The sequence below is a fragment of the Rhipicephalus microplus genome, chromosome 6 (genome assembly GCF_043290135.1).
Source record: "Rhipicephalus microplus isolate Deutch F79 chromosome 6, USDA_Rmic, whole genome shotgun sequence".
NCBI lineage: Eukaryota > Metazoa > Arthropoda > Arachnida > Ixodida > Ixodidae > Rhipicephalus > Rhipicephalus microplus.
The window spans coordinates 141,559,038-141,580,588 of record NC_134705.1 but is presented as its reverse complement, the minus strand read 5'-3'; the positions used below and the strand labels follow the sequence as shown (position 1 = coordinate 141,580,588).

At 46.4% G+C, this 21,551-nt stretch overlaps 1 protein-coding gene across 1 annotated transcript; it reads left to right on the top strand.

Moving 5' to 3' along the window:
* Nucleotides 1–852: 852 nt before the first annotated feature.
* Nucleotides 853–9,641, top strand: LOC142765572 (glucoside xylosyltransferase 1-like). Its single transcript, XM_075866760.1, has 3 exons — nt 853–1,035; nt 6,692–7,005; nt 9,418–9,641. Exons 1-3 carry the CDS (start codon nt 921–923, stop codon nt 9,592–9,594), a joined length of 606 nt encoding a protein of 201 aa, XP_075722875.1. The 5' UTR covers nt 853–920; the 3' UTR covers nt 9,595–9,641.
* Nucleotides 9,642–21,551: the final 11,910 nt, after the last annotated feature.

Sequence of the window (21,551 nt, the reverse complement as noted above, 5' to 3'; positions counted from 1 at the left end):
AGTAGTGCACAAAACCCTTTGTCTCTTTGGAGGAAAAGGATGACGACACTCGTCGGGCCCTCGCGTAGCATGCCTTTTCCCGTGCGCTCACATGGCGGTGTTAGTTGACGTCAAGTGCGCACTTGTACGTTCCGCTTCAGTCACCTCACTAGCATCTAACGCCGTAATGTAGAAGCAAGGGTGCGCTTGACAGTAATCTGCCTTTTTCACGATGACCCAGCCCATGAGCCTTTCCTCTTGCGCAAGGATCGCACATCGCCCCATCATCTCGGAGGCTTTCGTTTTCGCAATACGTTAGAGGACAGCGCAGCAAATTGAAAACAGGCGAATTCTCACGCGAGTAGCGCCTGCCTGTAGAGCAAAAGCGGAGGGGTATTAAACTGAATTTTCGAAGTTTGCGTGTGATAAAAAAAGCTCTTCGCTGAGAGTATTTGTTTATTGTGTTTTCATGTGATCTTGCTTTTTTTTTTCTTTCATGGCCTGACACACCCTTCTTCCTTCAAGTACTCCTCCTGGCCGGAAAACGTCAGGAAGCGTGTCAGCTGTGACGTGGTACCTTTGTGGTTTCCCAAAGAAAACGGCCACAACTGGCAGCTATTGTTCAGGCCGTGCTCTACTCAGAGGCTTTTTTTACCGGTATGTGCCCACCGCAGATTGTATCAGACACATGATTAAATTTATCGCGACACAAAATTTCTTGTCTGAACTGGTAAAAATTGTAAATTTCTTGGGAGCGATCACGTTCCAAAAAAGCGCAGTTAAGCAAGCAAACAGACCGAAACAGCGAAAACTATTCTGAAGCCGTATTTCGACGGAATACATAACCTTTATTTTCGCAGAACATGCTTCCTGATGTGGATGCCGCCCTCTACGTCGACACGGACGTAATATTTCTTCATCCTATCGAAGATTTTTGGAGAATGTTTTATGCCATGAATGAATACCAGATGGCCGGCATGGCACCTGAAACCGAAAACTTAGAAAACAACTACTACATAAAAAGGAAAGTGTTCCACCCGTACGTACAACCTTTAGGTAAGCAAGGCTGTTCGTAAACATGTCAACTTATATATTACAAATACACACAGCCGGTGCAATGGTTATATATAATCGCAGGCAGGTTTGCGAAACAGCAGTGTCGAGCACACAGTAACTTTGAATAGCGTAGGCCACTGGCGTCGTATTATTATTGAAGGTGGCGTGTTGATCATGACTTGAACAGGATGTAATTCGCTCCTTGTAGGCGCGACAGTGCAGTTATATCTCTTTACAATGAAATCTCGTAAGCCATTATAAATTTTTTGAAAAACATTGCTAACTGGCGAGGCATCCCGATGCATTTAACCCATACTATTTAAATAGGCCATGTGATACACACTTTGCATTATAAGCGCGCAAAACACTTTAAAGAAAAAAACTAGTCACTTATCGTGCAAATAAACTTTTATTTAGTCAAACGTTTTCAACCCTGATGCCCTATAAACATGACACCAACGAATATTCGTTCAAATTGTGGTATATTTATCCGATAAGTAAAAATAGGAGTTTGAAGAGTCCTAAGTCTCTAGAAAAGTTTGAAGAGGCGAAAAACGTATTCACTTTAATTAATAAACGAAGCAGGCAACAGCTCACAAGACCAAGCAAGTTTGCTTGGCGCACATTTTGAGCATGTGCGCCAGCTCGTCAAACTATTTTCAAGCATTCAAACGGTGTAAGGCAATGATAGACGAACATGAACGGGAATGAAAGTGTGAAAAAAAATAACAAGGTCTACAACCAACCGTTGTCCTTGGCTGAGCTGCAGGCAGCACTAAACTCATGAAACCTATCGGCCCCAGGTTGTGACAAAGTAACATGAAATGTTGAAACACTTGCCCCTGAAACGCTCCCGTCTTTGTAAAACGCTGTATAACGTTCTGACGAGATCCCCTCTGCGTCGAAAGAGGCGTTTATAATTTTTGTCATCCAACAGGGGAAGGATTCATCTTCAGTTTCGTGCTATCGTCTTGCGGCACTAACAAGCTGCATGTGCAAAGTCTTCGGAAAAATTGATAAATTACCGATGGTTACATTTACTTCAGTCGAAAAAACTGCTCGACCCCTATCAGTGTGGGTTCACGAAGTTTCGATCCACAACTGATCCTCGCATCGAGACGCAAATAAGTGTAGCTTATGTTCCTAAGCAATTCTTTTTGTCTGTATTCCTTGACATGCAAAAAGGCTTTCAACATTACAAGGCTGTTCCGAATACTTAAAGACTTCTCACACTTGGGTATCGTGCTAACATATTAGGTGTGATAGAAAGTTACGTGTTCAATCGCACTTTCCATGTTCGAGTGAGCAATTTTTCGATGAAGAATGTTTGTGCAATAAACCGGAGTTCCACAAGGTGAAGTGCTCAGCCGTACTCTTTTTATTGTAGAAATGAATTTCTTACGCCGGTGCATACCACGCAATATATTTTACTAAAACTATGTTGATAACGCACAGATGGGGATTAAATCCTGGTCCCTGCCGATCTGTGAGCGCCAGTTTTAACTCGTTTCTAACAAAGTCTTCAACTGGGCAAAAGAAAGTGCATTCACACTGAACCCACAAGAAAACACGGGCTTACGTTTTTCAAGAGATTCCTGCACCCCGATCCAACCATTCCTACCAAAGGTCAACGTCTACCTGTCAAACCAGAGCATTTATTTTTATGGATTATTTTAGACGCAAAGCTCACAATTATAGAGCACATCAAGTACTTTAAAAGCAAGTGTCTGAAAACAATGACCATTCTGAGAGTACTATCACGCCCAACATGGGGCTGTGAGAGGAAATGTCTCTTGAACCAACACAAAAGCTTCTTACGCACACGTATGGACATTGAGGCTGTAGTCTATCGGTCTGCCACACCAAGCGCTTTAGCAATGTTGCACCCTGTCCACCATAGGTATATCGCTTTCCACAGGTGCCTTTAGGACAAGCCCTGTAGAAAGTCCTAATGTTGAATCAAACGAGTGGTCACTACAATTACAGAGATCGTACTTATAATTCGTATATTTTCTTAACGTAAATGAAAAGAATGAACATCCTGCATATTCCACAATAAATGATGTGTCCAGCTCTCAACCCTTCCAAAACCACCCGGCAGTGAGAGGGCCCTTCTCACTCCGAGTAAGAGAATTGGCTGACGAAGCAGATGTTCCTTTACTTGAACCTAAAATTCTAGCTCCTGAAAAACAGCTCCCGCCATGATACTGGCTGGTTATCGGCTGTGACGTTTGTTTTGTCGATGTTACAAAACAAGCCCTCGGTGCACATATCTCTGTTCACGTTCTATACTTTTTAGAACTTTGGCACAAACACTCCTTCACAGAATTTTTTACGGATGCATCGAAGACCTATGCCGTTGAATCTTTCGCAGCAGCCGGTTCCTCTTTTTGTGATTCTGGCACGCTGCTTCCGAAAACATGCATATTCACAGCATACGTTAACGCCATGTAATCTGGGGTTAAGCATATCAAAGAGACAAGGATACGAACATAACTTACATACACAGGCTTTCTGAGCGTTTTAACAACAATAAAATTACTTAAGCACCAAAACCAAGTGCTTGTGTCACTCTACACACTCCTGTGCACTGCTTGTGCTTCGAAGCTGCATGTCGTATTATGCTGTGTACCAGGGCACCGTAACATTGAAGGCAGTGTGCTGGCAGACGAGCTTGCCACCTCCGTCGATACAAAAGCTGGATACTAATCTATACCTGTCTATTTTCCTGATGTTAAACCTTTCATACGTTAGTAACTACGGATGTACTGCCAGCGTCTGTGAGGCGGCGAGTCTAGCAATAAGCTTCACCTCATAAATCCGCATCTAGGGTATCGGCTCCCTACTACGAGATCAAGACAAAATGTGGTCCTACTAGAGAGACTGAGAATAGGACAAACTTACGGCACCCACAACCATAATTCAGTTGGCGGTGATCCTCGGACCTGTAGGGTGTGTAGTGACACTGTTCATGTCCTAATGATGTGAGCAGAATCGCTTGATTGATTGATTTGTGGGGTTTAACGTCCCAAAACCACCATATGATTATGAGAGACGCCGTAGTGGAGGGCTCCGGAAATTTTGACCACCTGGGGTTCTTTAACGTGCACCCAAATCTGAGCACACGGGCCTACGACATTTCCGCCTCCATCGGAAATGCAGCCGCAGCAGCCGGGATTTGAACCCGCGACCTGCGGGTCAGCAGCCGAGTACCTTAGCCACTAGACCACCGCGGCGGGGCATGTGAGCAGAATCGGAACGACCAAGGAGAAAGTATTTCTCTAAACGCTACCGTGAGCAGATCTCCCTTCATCCAGCGATGTTTTTAGGTAACCACGAATGCTTTGATCATTTGTCTGTTTAAAGCTTACTTAAAGAGTCCCACACATTGAACAATATTTGGACTGAGGATTCGTAGCACATCCTCTTCAAGAAAATGCTGCTCCGACATTATTTGTTTATGCACTGCCCTCCAGTCCCTTGGGCGCAAGGTTTCTTGAGAGGTCGTAGTGCTGTGTACGACGACAACTTTTCAAGCACACTGTGTACATGTTGATGTTTTATCCTAGTCCACCCAATACATTTGATGCCCCTCATTATCTTAATTCTGCGATTTTATGCACCTTTAGTGCGAATGATTTTTGGTCTTATACAGCCACCAAATATCATCATTGTCCTCATCCCATATCATGACCTGGCGCTCTTTGGCCGTCACTAATCTTTGCGCCATAAAGCCTCCTATGTCATTATCATCATACCTCTACAAGATTGACAACTGTTAGAAAGGATCCTGATGTTGATAAAGTATTTTTCGTGCGAATTATTACTTGTATTGATTACAGTGAGCGATAATGATTACAGCGAGCAAAAAAATTGAAAAAATTATGGGGAGCTCAATTTTGCCAAATAATTGCCACAAAGTAGTGTAACGCAATACTGGAAATTCCCTTAATATTTCTAAAGAACCATACTTGGTGACAGTATTTTCCAACATTTTGAAAACCGCTCTTAAATTTTTTCGTCGAAGAGCTCAAAGGTTGCAAAAAAAAACGGTATAGCCATGTACTAGAAAAAGATCAATGAAGAAGACAGACCGTTTTCATTCAATTCACGCGCCGCAGTGACAACCAATGGAATCGGGCGATGATTTAATTTAAATAAAGCCTATTTTCTACTGATCAGGTGGCTCGATTTTCTTCAAATGGTGCCGAAGCCCATGAAAACAGTGAACCACAATGATGGTGCCAAAGTAATTATTCGCCTTCGTGTTTAGAACTGCCGACATAGAGCTGGTGATCACGGAGACGGAACGTGGAAGGTCTCAAGCTGAAGCATGAAGCCGAAAATGCTGACTTAACACGACATCAACGAGGCTGAAGCAACGCTCTCTCCAAACAGCGTTACGGAAGAGAAGCCCGAAAGAGCAAGCGCGTGCTCTTAAGCTTATGCAAGGGAACTTTGATATCTCAGCCTTCCTATTCATTTTTTTGTTTTTTTTTAAATGCGGTTCTTGATCTAGGCACTCAACACCTTTGCAACTTTCACGCTGCAGTATCATCACATTACTATGTATATGAGGTTCGCCAAAAGAGACATTAGGGAGCTTCAAAACAAGGCTATTTGCGCCTCTATGCCGCATCAAGCCGCAAACGATGCAATGTTACCGAATTACTTGTCGTGGTTCAAGGCCTGTAACAAACACGTCTCAACAGTAGCGCGATCAAGCCCGTTGCTAAGCCAACGCATTCATGTCTCAGTAACCATTGGACGTTGCTACGGGTGTATCGTAAAGGTGCGTTCACACTAGAAAAAAAAACACGCCGCCAATTTTGGTCTGCAGGCTGTCTTTGGGAGTGTTTTTTGTCTTGTTGTCGGCCTATGTACACTGCAAAGACACAAAAAGTCTCCTGGTGGTCTCTCAAAGACTCCGATCACACCTCTTCGTGCTAACAGTTTTTCGTTGGCCAATTCTGTAGTCCAATTGGAGGCACACGAAGCGACACCGACTAAACTTGCAAACCTTCACCTCCTTTTCAGCCATATGCTTCCTACTCTGCCATTGTCCCTTTCCGGCTACGCGGCGCAGCCACTGCCATAATCCATGGTAACGAGGGACGGGGTTGGGAATACACAATACGGTAGTGAAGAAAAGACTTCCGTTGGGTGCTCGAACTGCCTATTCAGACGCTGCGGAAGCCTCGGAGTGGGAATTGTTAACTCCCCCAAGATTGCTCGCTTCGTGGTCGTTAGAAGCAACGACATGGGGCGAATTTTCCCTCACCTGCAGATTTCCCGAAGACACGCTGACGACAGGTCTGCGAAAGTGTTTTGCTGGTCTTTTCAGTCATTCAAAACTAATGACGTTACACTACGATGAAATGCTGTCTTTTGAGGCATCGTCGTCGACGTCGTCGTCGTCGGACTAGTGTCACCATGGGGTCTGGCGACATCGTTAGTGGGCGACTCGTCAGCCGATGGTTAGCGTGTGCCTCGTGTCTTCGTCGGAGCCACTTTAGTGTCGTGTCACTCGAGCCTAAACGCGCCTTAACAGGGAGCTTGTTGACTTCATACAGTGGCCCTTGTGTCTGTTAGTAGCTGCTTATCTGAAGAAAAATATCACCCATACATCTCTTTCGTGCCTCTTCCGACTGCGCAGGTCTGAATGCAGGGTTGATGATGATGAACCTAACGCGCCTGCGTGCCTTCGACCTGGAGGACCACATCACACGTCAGCTCGAGGAGTTCGAGGAGAGAATTAGTTTTGAAGACCAGGACCTGCTGAACATCTTATTCGCCCAATATCCTCAAGGATTATTCACCTTCTCGTGCCGCTGGAACTACCGTAGAGAGCACTGTCTAGGTGGCGCCCTGTGTGCGGACGGCCCCATCGCTGCGATACACGCCTCGCGAAAGGTGGTCCACCACAAGATAGAGCCGGCATTCGTCGCTCTTCATACGGTCATGGCGAACGTAAGTGCCCCTTCGCTCATAAACGGTGACGCGCTCGGAATTTAAGCGAAGTTCTCGTGAGTTTATATCTCGGTGGTGGCAGTGGCACAGTACGCTAAAAATCAGGTGCAGGTGACTGTACAGAATGCGTCGTGAGGGGTTCCACCAAGTTCCAAAGGCCAGCACAAGAAAGTAACGTACTGTGCAAGGCCCGAGTGGATAGAAACGCGCGTGTACACAAATTCGATTATGAAAGGTGTACTGGTCGCGCGTCTCTTTCATTTCATTTCATTGATTATCATCTAATTGGTATTGCATTTCATAGATTTTATCGTTTCGCGCGTACAATTCACTGTAATGCGCGTGAAGTGTGGCGCTGCCAAGAAATCCGGTAAATGTCCAACTCCTGCACGAAACAAGGAAAAGATACATGCATCTATATGAAGATGAAGCAAATCGTGCAGATCGTTCGGTGTTACTTTAAATCACCCGTGACATTGCTCAGTAACGTATGCAAATGAGTGTCCACCTTTGGTAGAGAACGCTTCAGCAGGCGTTTTTTGCACCTTCAACTCTGAGCTAGCTTGTTTGCGTTGCCACTTTGCCGCTCTTACGGTGCTGTCGTCTTCTATTTTGTTCTGGTTGATGGCCTTACGTTTTCTTCTTGTGAGCCTTTTCTTTTCTGCATATGCTTTTAATAATGACAGGTTCAATGTCGGTATGTTTAGGGTGTTGTGGCCTTTTATTTTGTTTGTTCTGGCTAATAACCTTTTGTTAACGTTTCATTGTTCACAAATTATCTTGGGTTGCTCGCATGCACTTGCGCTACGTGTTCTGTATACGCCAACCGTTGGATTATAGATGGAGGGACATTGTTAAAGGTGCTGGACCCTAAAAGTTACAGCACGTCCTTTAACACTAGGAACGCACACGCCAATATTAAATCGGCCCCATTGTTCCGATACGGGTAGGGCTTGTAATTTCTTTTTATATTGACCATAGGAATTTTTATGGGCACAGTGTGTTCTGAACTGGTATTCATGTCGTTGCGATTGACCTGTGGAGATGGTAAAGTCAGGAAAAAAAGGCTAGATTTTCTCTTACCAAAGTGCACGCCAAAAATATGGTTACATGAATGAGAAACTGTAGATCAGCTCCCAGTGCTAATAGTGTTTAACTCTACACATGGTAACGTGTAACCTTATGGCAGTTTAGAAGTGGGCAACAATAGCTTGAGTGCACCGTATAAAAGTAAAGACAACGTTGTTTGGCAGAACCTTCAGAATTTCGCATTGCCGCGCAACCGGGCGCCACTCAGTTGGCTGATGTTCACAGTTAGCCGGGTTGCGCGAAAAGCTTCGGAACAGAGAGACTAAGATTTGCTCTCTTTCTCTTTCAACATTCTCCCCTCCCCCCAGAAGAAATTTTGCACCTACGCACTAGTGCGAAGACTAAACGGTGGAGATGCTGACATTCCCCTCCTTCTTTCTGCCCACAATCACTTCTCTTCCCCACTCCTCAATATACTGAGCTATAACTTCCTTCACCTTCTATCCTAGTCCTACCCGCGATATTTACTTTCTTTTCTCTTTCCCACCTCCTTGTTTTTCTATGCCTTACGTGACAATGGTACGCTTTCTCTTAGACGACGATAGTCTTTCTTGGAATATTTGAAGAAAAAATATTTGGCTGTCTCCACCCGACTCTATCACCCAACCAAAGTTTAAGCACTCGCTGAAAGCAAGGTCGTCTTGAAAACAGGTGACTGTGTTCACACTTGCAAACATCGTCCATCAAAAAAGCAAATAGTACGAAGATCTGAGGCGCAACATCAACACGTAAGTATTAGGTGATGTGTTCCTTTACTAGTCAATAGATACATACATATTTCTAGATTTTCAAGTGTTTCTTTCGCCGTTCTGAAAATGCAACGCTATGCACTAAATAAACATGGCCGACAGAAGACTACCGTCTTTCGATGACATTTGCAGCAAGGCATGCTGACACGGGACCAATTCTTCTCTCTTTCTTTGTCGGCTTTTCTCGTTTTGCCTCCATCCGTTTCGCAGTTTTTCTTTGATTCTCTCTATTTTCCTTTCTGCCTTTCTCTTCGTTTCTCTCTTTTCTGCATCTTCATTCTCTTCCTTTCTCACTATTTCTCCCTTTCTATCTACGTGCTCGTTCTTCCACTCCTTTGTGGTATTGCAAAGAACACCTGAAAAATCGTGGTCGCACGTGTCTTGGAACGGAGGGAAATGAGAAGCAGAGGGCAAAGAGAGTGCGTACTGGCCGAGCAACACGCTCAAAAGCACAGGTCTTTGTTGAGTATGATAGATTTTGTTCACATGCATTACCTCAACCCTGGCTCAAACAGCTCCAGTGTTAAAGTATTCTTTACGGTATTACTTATTTTAACGTTATTTTTTTTTTCAGTTCAAGCTTGGTCAAAATCTCGTGGATGACTTTATCGCTCCTCTCCGCACAAGTCTTCGGAACACAAATTTTACAGGCTGCACCAAAGAGCTCAGGAAGCAGCTACATCTACTTAGGCTGGCTGCAAGTCGTGTCGACAACAAGACTGCCCAGGCTGCGGCCGCAAACGAAATGTAGTCGCACAGCCCACGACTGCGTGGCTGCAATAAATGTTTACTGGTGATTTTGTTTTGTCAGATACTGCCTACATTACAGTATGTTTTTTTGCCTTGTTCAGTGCTATCAACCCTGTAGTTGACAAAGGAAGTTCGTGTTTAGAAGAAATAGACATTTCAATTAACCCGCTCACGGTGCACGTAAAGTGATAGCTGTTTCACCGTGGTAGTGGGTGAAGCGATTTGAGTCAAGTTTGTTGCATAGGAAAGAAAAGGCTTTTAGACCACACAATCGAGTTGTGATGTAATATCTCATAGTTGTTGTGGACTTTCCCGACGTGTTCAAGGTACAGTGAGAGAACAGTTGAAGTGTTGAGGCAACTTATATTAATCTGCAGACACACACACACACATTATATATATATATATATATATATATATATATATATATATATATATATATATATATTTATATATATATATATATATATATATATATTTATATATATATATATATATATATATATATATATATATATATATATATATATATATATATATATATATATATATATATATATATATATATATATATATATATATATATAAATATATATAAGAAACAAATGTATATATAACAGCTCATTTTACCGTGTTTTGACACAATGATAATGAGATATAACACAAAATAACGCCAAGGAATGTATAGGGGAAGTTATTAGAACTAATGTAATGTAAACAAGAAGAAAGAAAAGTGGGTGAAAAAATAACCTGCCGTGAGCAGAAATCAAACCTACGACCTGCGAAGGTCTTAGGTCTGATTTCTATAATGTGTGATAATGTGTGTGTGTGTGCACGTGTGTGCTTGTGTGTGTGTATATGAAAGTTCGCAAACCATCTAGACTTTTGACACTTAAAAACTAACATTTACGATACAAAACTTGTCAAACTAAACGAGTGTCTGCTGGCTTACAATGGCACTGCGCCATTAGAACATTTGGAAAGCAGCACAATATAAGCTTTCGACAGAAAATGAGAACTGGTAATGCAAGCAGAATAACGCACAGGCTATATATACAACTGCGCTTTTTAATATACTTGAAATCACCTCTCTGAAGTAGAGGTCGTATAGGTAAACGCGTTCCTTCTGCTCAGCTCCCTGGCTCGTCATCTTGGCATTGTAAGCAATCGGAGCTTGCCTAAGCGATGCACTGTAAGCGCAAATGCCCCCACGCTTCATACATTATAAACATTCCAGAAAGCATTATATTTCTCCGCAAAACTGGCAGAATAAAACTCGGAGTCGCCACCGACATAAAAGTTGACAAAATTGCTTGTACTCTGCTTTCTTATGGAGCAATCGAACGCATGAGGGCTCATATGCGATTCAGTGCTCTGGATATGGCAGACACTACCGACAAAACGAGCGCATGCTGTCATTGAGGTTTTGATACTTCACAATTTGTAGTTAGTAGCCACTGATGATGTAGCGCAGCTCAGAGCGCTCCTTTCAAACCACACAAGTTTGAGTGAGACGCTTGGCGGATCCGTGCTGATTCTGATTATACGTGTTTTTTTTTCTTTTGTGGGTCGGCAGGCTCCTGACAAAGGTAATTTCTCGACGCAGTTTTGGCACGCCTGCATATTCATTTGTGCACCATGCCACTTAGCAGGTGTGCATACACCGATAAACGTCCAGTAGTGCATTGAACGCGCTAAATTACTCGCTTTCGCAGACTACAGCGCACGCGCTCCAAATGCAGACGCTTGGGAAATATTCAGTAGAAATAGGGAGCCTACATGACCGTCTGGCCATTAAGGCTCTATAAGTACAAAGTGACCACAGTGCCGCCACTACTGTCATTCGCCGGAAATCAGCCGAGAAGCGGGAGGGGTGCCTTGTTCATTCCACTGCCATCTTCTAGTAACACTGCACCTGCGTGCTGCAGATAAAGGCCCATGGGGCCGACACTCCATCCGCACAAGTATGGTTACTCCAGTGAGTGTCATAGTCCACAGAATACTAAAGGCAATAACGAAGAGATCATAAAATAGAAAAAAAACTGAGAAGCCGTGCCAGATTAGTCTACACGGTTTGTCGGGCCCCGCAACACATCAGAATTCATCGCATGTCCTTGTCCTGATGGTCACGCCGAATGAATTGATTGATTTGTGGGGTTTAACGTCCCAAAACCACCATATGATTATGAGAGACGCCGTAGTAGAGGGCTCCGGAAATTTCGACCACCTGGGGTTCTTTAACGTGCACCCATATCTGAGCACACGGGCCTACAACATTTCCGCCTCCATCGGAAATGCAGCCGCCGCAGCCGGGATTCGAACCCGCGACCTGCGGGTCAGCAGCCGAGTACCTTAGCCACTAGACCCCCGCGGCGGGGCCACGCCGAATGAAGCCTGCCCGCAAATCGCATCACAATATGTGATATGTCCTTGTCCCGCCCGTTGCACAGAGCGGAACGTGCTCGTAGCGCATGTCGGTGTTCACAATAGCCTGTGTCGGCATTCCATGACGGGTGTCAGTCCTGTGCTCGGTCGCAGGCTAGTTGACTCTGAAGTTGCTGCGGGGCCTTCTGCGAAAGGTAAGATTAGAACAGCTCAACAATATAAACGCTCCGCATCCTGACTAACAACAAGTACGAAGGACAGCTATGTCGACACAGAGGGGGGATGTGTTTACGCGTCTAGTGGGCCCTCGCGGTATAAGCTTTGAGGTCGCATGAGTTCACAGGGCCTGTTACTAGACAACCGGTTTTGTTTTTGAGAAGGTATGCCAAGTTAATTCGTTTTACAACACCCTACCTTCCAATCTTGGTGTCACCGAACGAGCGCTAAAAAAGGGCGCGACGCCAAATTCTTGCGATAACGCGCGAAAGAGACGCCGCGAGGTCAAAAGAAAAAAAAGGAAAGAAAAAGAAAACAAACGGCCAAGGCTCCCCGGGCGCGCGCTCTCCCCGCAGAAGCGTGGCTCCATCGACGAACCTCCTCACCCCACATCGGCGGCCGAGATAGCCCGCGATGTTTCTAGAACGAAGGAGGCGTGGCCACGCCGAGTTGACTCATCAGACGCGGAGGGCAGTCGAACCGTCTCGCGCCTCCCGCAGCCTTCGCTGCGCATCGCGCCGACGAAATGAGGAGAACTTTCTGGAAGGTGGCGCGGAACGTATTTAATCGAGCAGCCGAGATGAGAGATGAGGAGGAGACGGAAGTAACGCCAGAGCGCGTAGGGATTCCGCCGTGTAGTCGGCGAAGGTTTTGGTCCGTAGGGACGAAGCCGGAGATGAAGAGAATTTCCACCTGAGGGGTGAAGGCTCGGGCTACAGGCAAGAGCGTGTGTTTACCGCTATCGAGCGAAGACCCGTGGCAACAGCTGCGGGTGTGAAGCCGACGTGTTCCGGCGAAGACGTTGAAGTTTGAAGAGTGGCCAATTGAAGACGGGAGGTTTCCTGGAAGAGAAACTTCGAGGGCTGCGGAACGACAACAACGCTGGACTTTGAGTGAGTGATTCTCGGAAGAGTATCATCTCGACTTTGGTTCCAAGAACTTTGGACTGAATAGGTTTTCTATCTCTTTAGTCTTTAAGTGTCTTAGTTGTTCAATGCATGCGACTGCATTTTAGTGCGTATTGTTGTCCGTGTCCGTTGTTTCAAGTGTGGCTGATTGTATTGTGTAGTACGTTGATTGATTGGTTTGGTTGGTGACATATTGTATGCAACTTTTGTGGAGTGTGCATTTTTGTGTATTGTTTTCGATCTGCCATTATTGAGAATATAATTTGTTTGTTTATCAACTCTCGGCTCTGACTTGTTCTTTGGGCCACAACCGGCGTCCGCTGGCGCGCCAAAAAGGACCACTTCTAAATTGTCCACGCTTTCGTGGTGCGGTTCGGGGGGCTGATACTTCGGCTCTTGGAATTAGCCCGGCGATCGCCTCCCTAATTAACGGGACCGGTGTGACAATTAATCTGGCGTTCGCGACAGGACCTTTTGGTGCACAGTGTGTCCAAAGAAGTGAGAAAGAGCCTCGAGTTGTTGATAGTGCTATGGGAACGATTTTGTGTGTTGTCCAGTGTTCTCGCTAACGAGTGCAGGGGAGTGTTCCGATAGACTGATTTAGGCAGATACTTTTTGCACGCGGCAAGGTTTATTTGCGAGTTACGAGACACAATGGATCTCGAAAAGTTAGTTGCTCTTGGTGAGAAGATGGGTCTTTCTGGCGCCGAACTACGGAAGTGGGTAAGCCAGAAGGAGAAAGAGGCGGTGGAGAGAGAGAGGTTGGCAGCTGAGAGAGCTAAAGAAGAAAAAAGCAGCTGAGTTAGAACGAGAGAGGTTGGCAGCTGAGAGGGCCAAGGAAGAAAAAGCAGCTGAGTTGGAGAGAGAGAGGTTGGCAGCTGCGAGAGAGAAGAAAGAAAGAGAGGCAAGGGAGCGACAGCTGAAAGAAGAAAGAGAGCTGCAATTGAAGTTGGAGCTGGAGAAAGAAAGACTGGCAGCTGAGAGGGCGAAAGAAGAAAGAGAGGAAAGGGAACGGCAGCGACAGCACGAGATGGAACTCGAGCGGCTCCGTTTGCAACAGCGAAGTGAAACTCCCGTCCAATCTAGAGTTGAAAGCAGCGAACGGTAAGATCATGGCTTCCGCTTGAACCCAAGCAAGCTGCTCGTGGCGTTTGATGAAAGGAAGGGCGACCTTGACGCGTACCTTCACCGATTCGAGACGATTGCGAAGAGCCAGATTTGGCCAGAACATCAATGGGCAACTGCTTTGAGTACTTGCTTGAGTGGTGAAGCGCTCAGTGTGTACGGTAGGCTGACGCCGACCGATGCAGCCAACTATGCAAAGGTGAAAGCTGCTTTGCTGAAGCGATTTAGATTTACCGTAGAAGGATTCCGGGACAGATTTCGGACAGGAAAGCCAGCTGATGGTGAGACGGCTACGCAGTATGCCGCCCGACTTTGCCATTATTTCGACAGATGGATTGAACTTTCAGGGACAGCACAGGAGTACGATGAGCTTAGAGAGCTCCTAATTAGAGAACAATTTCTTACTAGTTGCCACCCAAACCTGTCGCTGTATTTGAAAGAGAGGAAGGCTGAGTCACTTGAAGGAATGCTTGAATTGGCTGATCAATTCTTGGAAGCGCAAGGTGGCACTAATTTGGCCAAAGTCAAGAAGGAGTGTCCCGACGATTCGAAGAAATTGGCTCCCGAAGAAAAGAAGCGTGCACCAGAGAGCATTCCGCGATGTTTTCTGTGCAACCGAGTGGGTCATCGCGCGAAAAACTGTCGAACGATCTTTACGAGCCCTACGGTTGTAAAATGTTTCAAGTGTGGTCAGACTGGGCACAAAGCAGATGCATGTCGGAACGGAGTGAGTCAAACTCACCAGGTATCCTGTGTGCAAGCAGCCCCGAAATCTGATAATAATGCCGTCACTGATGGATTCGTAGAGTTGAATAATGGGGAGAAAATTCCTATTGTGGGTGCTGTAATGTCAAAACAGCCAACCGGTGTTACGAAAGGAATGCCAACGCTGCCTGGAAAAGTTGCGGGCAAAAAAGATTACGGTGTTAAGAGATACCGGCAGTTCCACTGTTATCGTGCGGAGACATTTGGTACGGGAAAGTGAGTTGACAAGCAGAACGAAGCCGGTTTGCCTAATTGACCGTACGGTTCGGATGCTTCCCGAAGCAGAAATTGAGGTTGAAACCCCGTACTTCAGCGGGAAGGTTACTGCTTTATGCATGACGACCCCCCTGTATGACCTTGTCATCGGAAACATCGACGGGGCGCGAGGGCCAAGTGATCCAGAATGTTTGGGAGAAGACCCGAAGATAGAGCCCTCGCCAACCCAGCGGCCGCGAGATAAAGTAGAGGAGCATCCCGTGACGGATATCACTCGAGCCCAAGGTGAAGCCGCGGTGCAAGGGACTATGAATGATAAGATGATCGTGTTGAACGAGTTCACGGGCCGGGCAACTGGACTTACGTCAGCACGACCTCAACCGACCGACAGTGCAAAGAAGACGGAGTTGGCCAGCCAGGCCAAATGTCGGGACGTGAACAAGCGGGTGACAGGATCGGTTGAGCGTTATCACCCGTTAACAGTGTCAGAAGTGACAGCGATGGCTGAGACGCCGCCTCAGACCCCGTCGTTGGAGAAGGCTCGCCGAAAAAGAACAAGGAAAAACGAGAAGATATCGAGCGAGCACCGCAAGAAAGGACGCAAGCGCAGCTCGAAATACACAGGATAAGTGCTGAAGTCGAATCAGAATGTGTTGGGCTGTGCTGAGTGTCATATGTTGTGTTAATGTTGTGTTATGTGTCACAAGTGTCGAAGTGTTTGTGCTGTGATGTCATGTATAGTATTGGACCGTTGTTGTAATGAGAGAACTTTGTACATTTGTATTATTCGGAATGTGTGGTGGAGTGTTGTACTCATGTGCTTGTGGTTATATTTCATGTGGTGTAATTTAATTACAATGTACAATTGTATTAAGTGATCTATTGTGAATGTGAAGTGTCATGAGCGACGGATGGTGTTACAGTCTGTAAGAGTGTGTGGTGACTGTTCGCGCTCGTTTGTGTGGTTTTGAATATTATGAGATAATATTCTTAAAGTGGGGGGCAGTGTCACAGAACGAGCGCTAAAAAAGGGCGCGACGCCAAATTCTTGCGATAACGCGCGAAAGAGATGCCGCGAGGTCAAAAGAAAAAAAAAGGAAAGAAAAAGAAAACAAACGGCCAAGGCTCCCCGGGCGCGCGCTCTCCCCGCAGAAGCGTGGCTTCATCGACGAACCTCCTCACCCCACATCGGCGGCCGAGATAGCCCGCGATGTTTCTAGAACGATGGAGGCGTGGCCACGCCGAGTTGACTCATCCGACGCGGAGGGCAGTCGAACCGTCTCGCGCCTCTCCCCAGCCTTCGCTGCGCATCGCGCCGACGAAATGAGGAGAACTTTCTGGAAGGTGGCGCGGAACGTATTTAATCGAGCAGCCGAGATGAGAGATGAGGAGGAGACGGAAGTAACGCCAGAGCGCGTAGGGATTCCGCCGTGTAGTCGGCGAAGGTTTTGGTCCGTAGGGACGAAGCCGGAGATGAAGAGGATTTCCACCTGAGGGGTGAAGGCTCGGGCTACAGGCAAGAGCGTGTGTTTACCGCTATCGAGCGAACACCCGTGGCAACAGCTGCGGGTGTGAAGCCGACGTGTTCCGGCGAAGACGTTGAAGTTTGAAGAGTGGCCAATTGAAGACGGGAGGTTTCCTGGAAGAGAAACTTCGAGGGCTGCGGAACGACAACAACGCTGGACTTTGAGTGAGTGAGTGAAGAACTTTGGACTGAATAGGTTTTCTATCTCTTTAGTCTTTAAGTGTCTTGGTTGTTCAATGCATGCGACTGCATTGTAGTGCGTATTGTTGTCCGTGTCCGTTGTTTCAAGTGTGGCTGATTGTATTGTGTAGTACGTTGATTGATTGGTTTGGTTGGTGACATTGTATGCAACTTTTGTGGAGTGTGCATTTTTGTGTATTGTTTTTGATCTGCCATTATTGAGAATATAATTTGTTTGTTTATCAACTCTCGGCTCTGACTTGTTCTTTGGGCCACAACCGGCGTCCGCTGGCGCGCCAAAAAGGACCACTTCTAAATTGTCCACGCTTTCGTGGTGCGGTTTTGGGGGCCGATACTTCGGCTCTTGGAATTAGCCCGGCGATCGCCTCCCTAATTAACGGGACCGGTGTGACACTTGGTGCGAGGGAGGCAGCGAACCCTTTTGCTGCATCACTGAGTGGATACGTGCGGTTGGAGCACCTCATCACCAACTGTTCCAACCCCAATGTTCCAAGCCCAATGTTCCAAGCGGGCTAGTTCAAAGTTGCCCCTGGCCTCCCGCAAAGTTTCGCTCCAGCAATTGGATATATATTGGGCGAACTTCGCGTAGTTTCAGATGGTTATTCGGGGTCAATGTTAAGTGCATGTACGGTAGGAAAATTGAGCGACCTGGATGGATGGCTGCCGGAGCAAAGGCAGTTGAACGATACACTGTTGTTCGCGTGGAAAATGCCATTTTCTCTACGTGGTCATCCCAGTCCCTGTGCTGGTCTGTGAAAGCCACCAAAATTGTTTTATTGGTTATGTTGACGCACTTATTAGTGCTTGCTTCAGGGTGGTAAGGTTTTTTTGTGGTATACACTAAGAGCTTTGCAGCTGTCCACAGATAATTTGCCTGCGAAATATGTTGCAAAATATGTTATTTCTGCTTTGGAAAACCGAAGCGAGTGAACGTCTGTGACAGATGGTTCTAGATCACTTTCAAATCCAGCTGGCATGACAGGTACAGCTATACCCATTTCGAACAATAGTGAGTTGCTATACAAACAAGTATCGAAATCTCTTAGCTGATGTAGGAATGGGCCGATAGCGTCACATCCAACGATTTACGTGCACAGATTGCACTTAATCCGGCAGGTTGCCTCCCCTCGGTTTTGCGGTTTAGCATGCAGGTAGGGAAAGTGTGAACGTATGTTATGACGTTCTTTCTCATCTTCGTTCTTGTGTCGAGGCGACACAACTTTTTAAAGGCTTCTTGCCCACACAGTGACCAGCGAGGCCTGTGTCATGAAAGTATGCCCCCAAAGTTTTGCGTTGCTTCCGAGGAATGAAAATGCGAGACGGGGACTCGCCATCATGCGTCTAGAGAGCGGGTTCGTAACGTAATTGTCTTGCAAGTAGCAGTCATAGGTGTTTGCGCACCATGTGTTCCCGGTGGGACTGGTAGCGCCCAGGCCACTGCATATCTGCTTTCACTGATTGTCACTTCTTTGAGCACCGAGGAGCCATGGTAGCGGGACCAGTGTTCTCCAGGCATCTGCAGGCATCGTCACAACCAGGATATCGACGGATGCTTCATCATCCCCGGACAGTGGAACTCGAGAAACCACGTCAGCCACTTCGTTGCTGGTGCCTTTCTTGTACTATACTCTGTTTATATACTTCTGAAGAGAAAAAGCCCACCATGCCAGATTACCGGATGACTTTTGCAGCTTTTACAGCCATGACAGCACATGGTGATCGGTCTGAATCGTAAACGGAGCACAATCCAGATATATGTCGAACTTTTTCAGCGCGAACATGATTGTAAGGCACTCTTTCTCTGTTATGGTGTAGTTCTTTTCTGAGCCCCAAAGTGAGTGGCTCATGAATGCCACAAGGTCAAGAATTCTTTGATATTCTTGGAGCAAAACTGCTCCAAGGCAATATTCGCTTGCGTCGGCCTGCTCTGTGAAGGGTATGCTTAGGTCGGAGAGGTGCAGCCGTGCTGTATCAGCGATAGCCTCTGACAGAGCCTGGACTGCATCCTATTCTGTGTTAATCTAAAACTAATGCGCAACCTTGCTCAGGAGCCGATGACGGGGTCTTGCCCTATCGTCACAGTGAGCAATGAAGTGACAGTAGAAGTCCACTATACCCAAAAACCGTTGCAGGCTTGTTACACCTATTAGTGTAAGCCCACTATACCCAAAAACCGTTACACCTATTGGTGGTAGAAAGTGCTGGATGGCCTGAAAATTTTGTTCACGTGGCCGTATTGTGCTTTGCTTAACAATAAGACCTAGGAGGTTGATCCTATATGAGACTAACTGAATTTTCTGAGGTTAGATCTAAATAACTGCGTTCTGCATTCGTTGTAGCAGAGTGGCTAGGTGGATCAGGTGCTCATCAAAGGTTTGTGAAAATTATAGCATGTCATCCATATAAGCCATTGATAATTGAATTGGGCATCTCGAGGCACCATGTTCATGACACAATTAAAAGTGACCGATGATTTGCACAATCTGAAACGTAGCTTCGAAAATTTCGAGAGTTTCTGTGGAAAGAAAATGCCGTTTTCTTAGCATCGCACTCTGCTAACAAAATTGGCAGGAAACCACAGTCAAGGGTAGAGAAGAATGAGCAGGCTCCAAGAGAGTATGTAACAGCGCCGATTGATGGAAAGGGTACGAGTCTCGTTACCATGACGGCGTTTAAGCACCGGTAATAAATGCACAACTGTGCAGTTACATTTTCTTAGAGCTAAAACAACTGTAAATGTCCAGGGGCTGTTGGACGCTCGAAGAGCTCCGGAGGCGAGCTGATAAGAATATAACGTTTTTATTGCTTGTTGCTTACAAATATCATAAAGGGTTACAAAAGACGAAAACAAAACAAAAAACAACGATAAATTTGTATACGTTAAAAGCAGGTAACAAAGGCTAAAACAGTTCATATGTTAGTATCAATAAAACTGCAAAGGTGTAAAACAATTAAAAACACGTTATCGCTTGTCCAATAAGAACACTGTTTACAAAACACCTATAAGGCAATGGTAAATATTCGCAGAGATGGCGATCATGTCACTGATGCAAAGTCTTTTCAGAACAAAACCTGCAGCAGACACGGTCGTTGGCCGGATCCCACGAGCTGAGGCAGCCGTCGACGATGACATCTACGGAGACGCGCAGGAACCGGTGGAGGAGATGTTGCTGTAAAGGGGCATACTTCTCCTCCTTGAGCCTCCGGACCTCCTGGAACGCCTGTATGTGGTTGTCGAAAGAACAGCAGACGTCCAGGACCAGGTCATCCTCCCCACGGGCGAAGAGCGGGTCGGGCCGCAGGCCGGGCACGCCGACCAGCTGGCTCTCCCCCACGATGGTTGAACCACTCCAGCACCATCTTCTTGAGGTGCGTGACTATGGCGTAGTGTCGCTCCGTTATGGCCCGGCTCTGCCGCATACAGTGGCAGAGGACGTGCGGCAGAGTCTCCTCCCCGTGCCCGCCGCATCGATACCCCTTGTCTGCTGCTGCACAAACGTTCGTGTGTTGTTCAGGAGGGAGGAGACTCAACCGGGCCCGGTGGATGAAGTGCCACTCTTTGAAGCGGGTGTAGTGGCCGGACCTCTTGAAAAACTGGTGGGGTCCGCCGCTACACACGCCATCGCCTTGCTCTGGGATGGCTTCTCTTGGAGAGAATGTTCCAGAGTCTACACTTTCATTTTAGCCAAAAGGCCGGTGGCGAGCATTTTGTTGAGAGCAGAGTCCAGAAGTTCCCGCTTGTGAACGCTGAGGGGATGCCGATTGAAACGAATAGGCTGGGCATCACCTGTATCGGTCCTGTGTTCCGGTACATTAACCTTGTCAGGAGCGTCTCTGAACATTGTTTCAAAGGCTTTAGGGTTATTTCGATTTTGTCTTTTAGCTTTGATGGCTCTTTGTAGGCTTCGATAACAGTAAAAAAAGTGCTCAAAGGAGGGATATACATTCGTTTAAAGCAGATGAGACTGGGGAGATGGTGAAGTACTGGCTTTGTATTGATGTCAAGGCTGTAGGTGCTCATACGGCGATCGAGCGTAATTCCCGACTTGGCTATAAAATTACAGCCCAAGATCAACGGGCGAGAATGTCAGGGTAGGTACGATAAACGTTTGCGAAGTTTTCGCCTATCGAGTGTAACCGCTAAACGAGCTGCAGACGTAGCATCGATAACATGAGCAGACTCCACGCGTATATTAGTGTTTACACTTCGCAAGGCTTAGCCTTTAATGTCGCACGCATTTTCGTTGCGATTTCCTAAAACCGATACAAATGAGCCAGTGTGTAAAGGAGGTGGCACCTTTAATTCTGCCACGAAAACCATAATCAGTGGTGCTTTATCCACGTGGGCAACCAGAAAAGTGAATGAAGACGAAAGAAAGCTCACCGCCTTGTCCAGTACACCGTGGCGCAACTGGTTCTGGTAACGTTGACCATGGCGGTTATCGGGTGGGGGGCACTTAGGAGCAGCGTTGATTGCTGGTTCCTCTGTTAGGTGTCTGAGTGGGAAGGGTTGCGGCTTTCTCCCTTTGGGCGTACGTTTCGTTGTCGAAGGTTTTCCGCGGCTTTCTTTCTTGGCGGCTAGATGATGTGAATACTAAAACACCCTGCGACCAGGCC

What these genes read in the sequence shown, in the direction of transcription:
- LOC142765572 (XM_075866760.1), top strand. Translation starts at nt 921, where the DNA reads ATGTTTTATGCCATGAATGAATACCAGATGGCCGGCATGGCACCTGAA. An exon ending in CCCGTACGTACAACCTTTAG is followed by an intron (nt 1,036 to 6,691) that starts GTAAGCAAGGCT and finishes CCGACTGCGCAG; the next exon opens with GTCTGAATGCAGGGTTGATG. An exon ending in TTCATACGGTCATGGCGAAC is followed by an intron (nt 7,006 to 9,417) that starts GTAAGTGCCCCT and finishes TTTTTTTTTCAG; the next exon opens with TTCAAGCTTGGTCAAAATCT.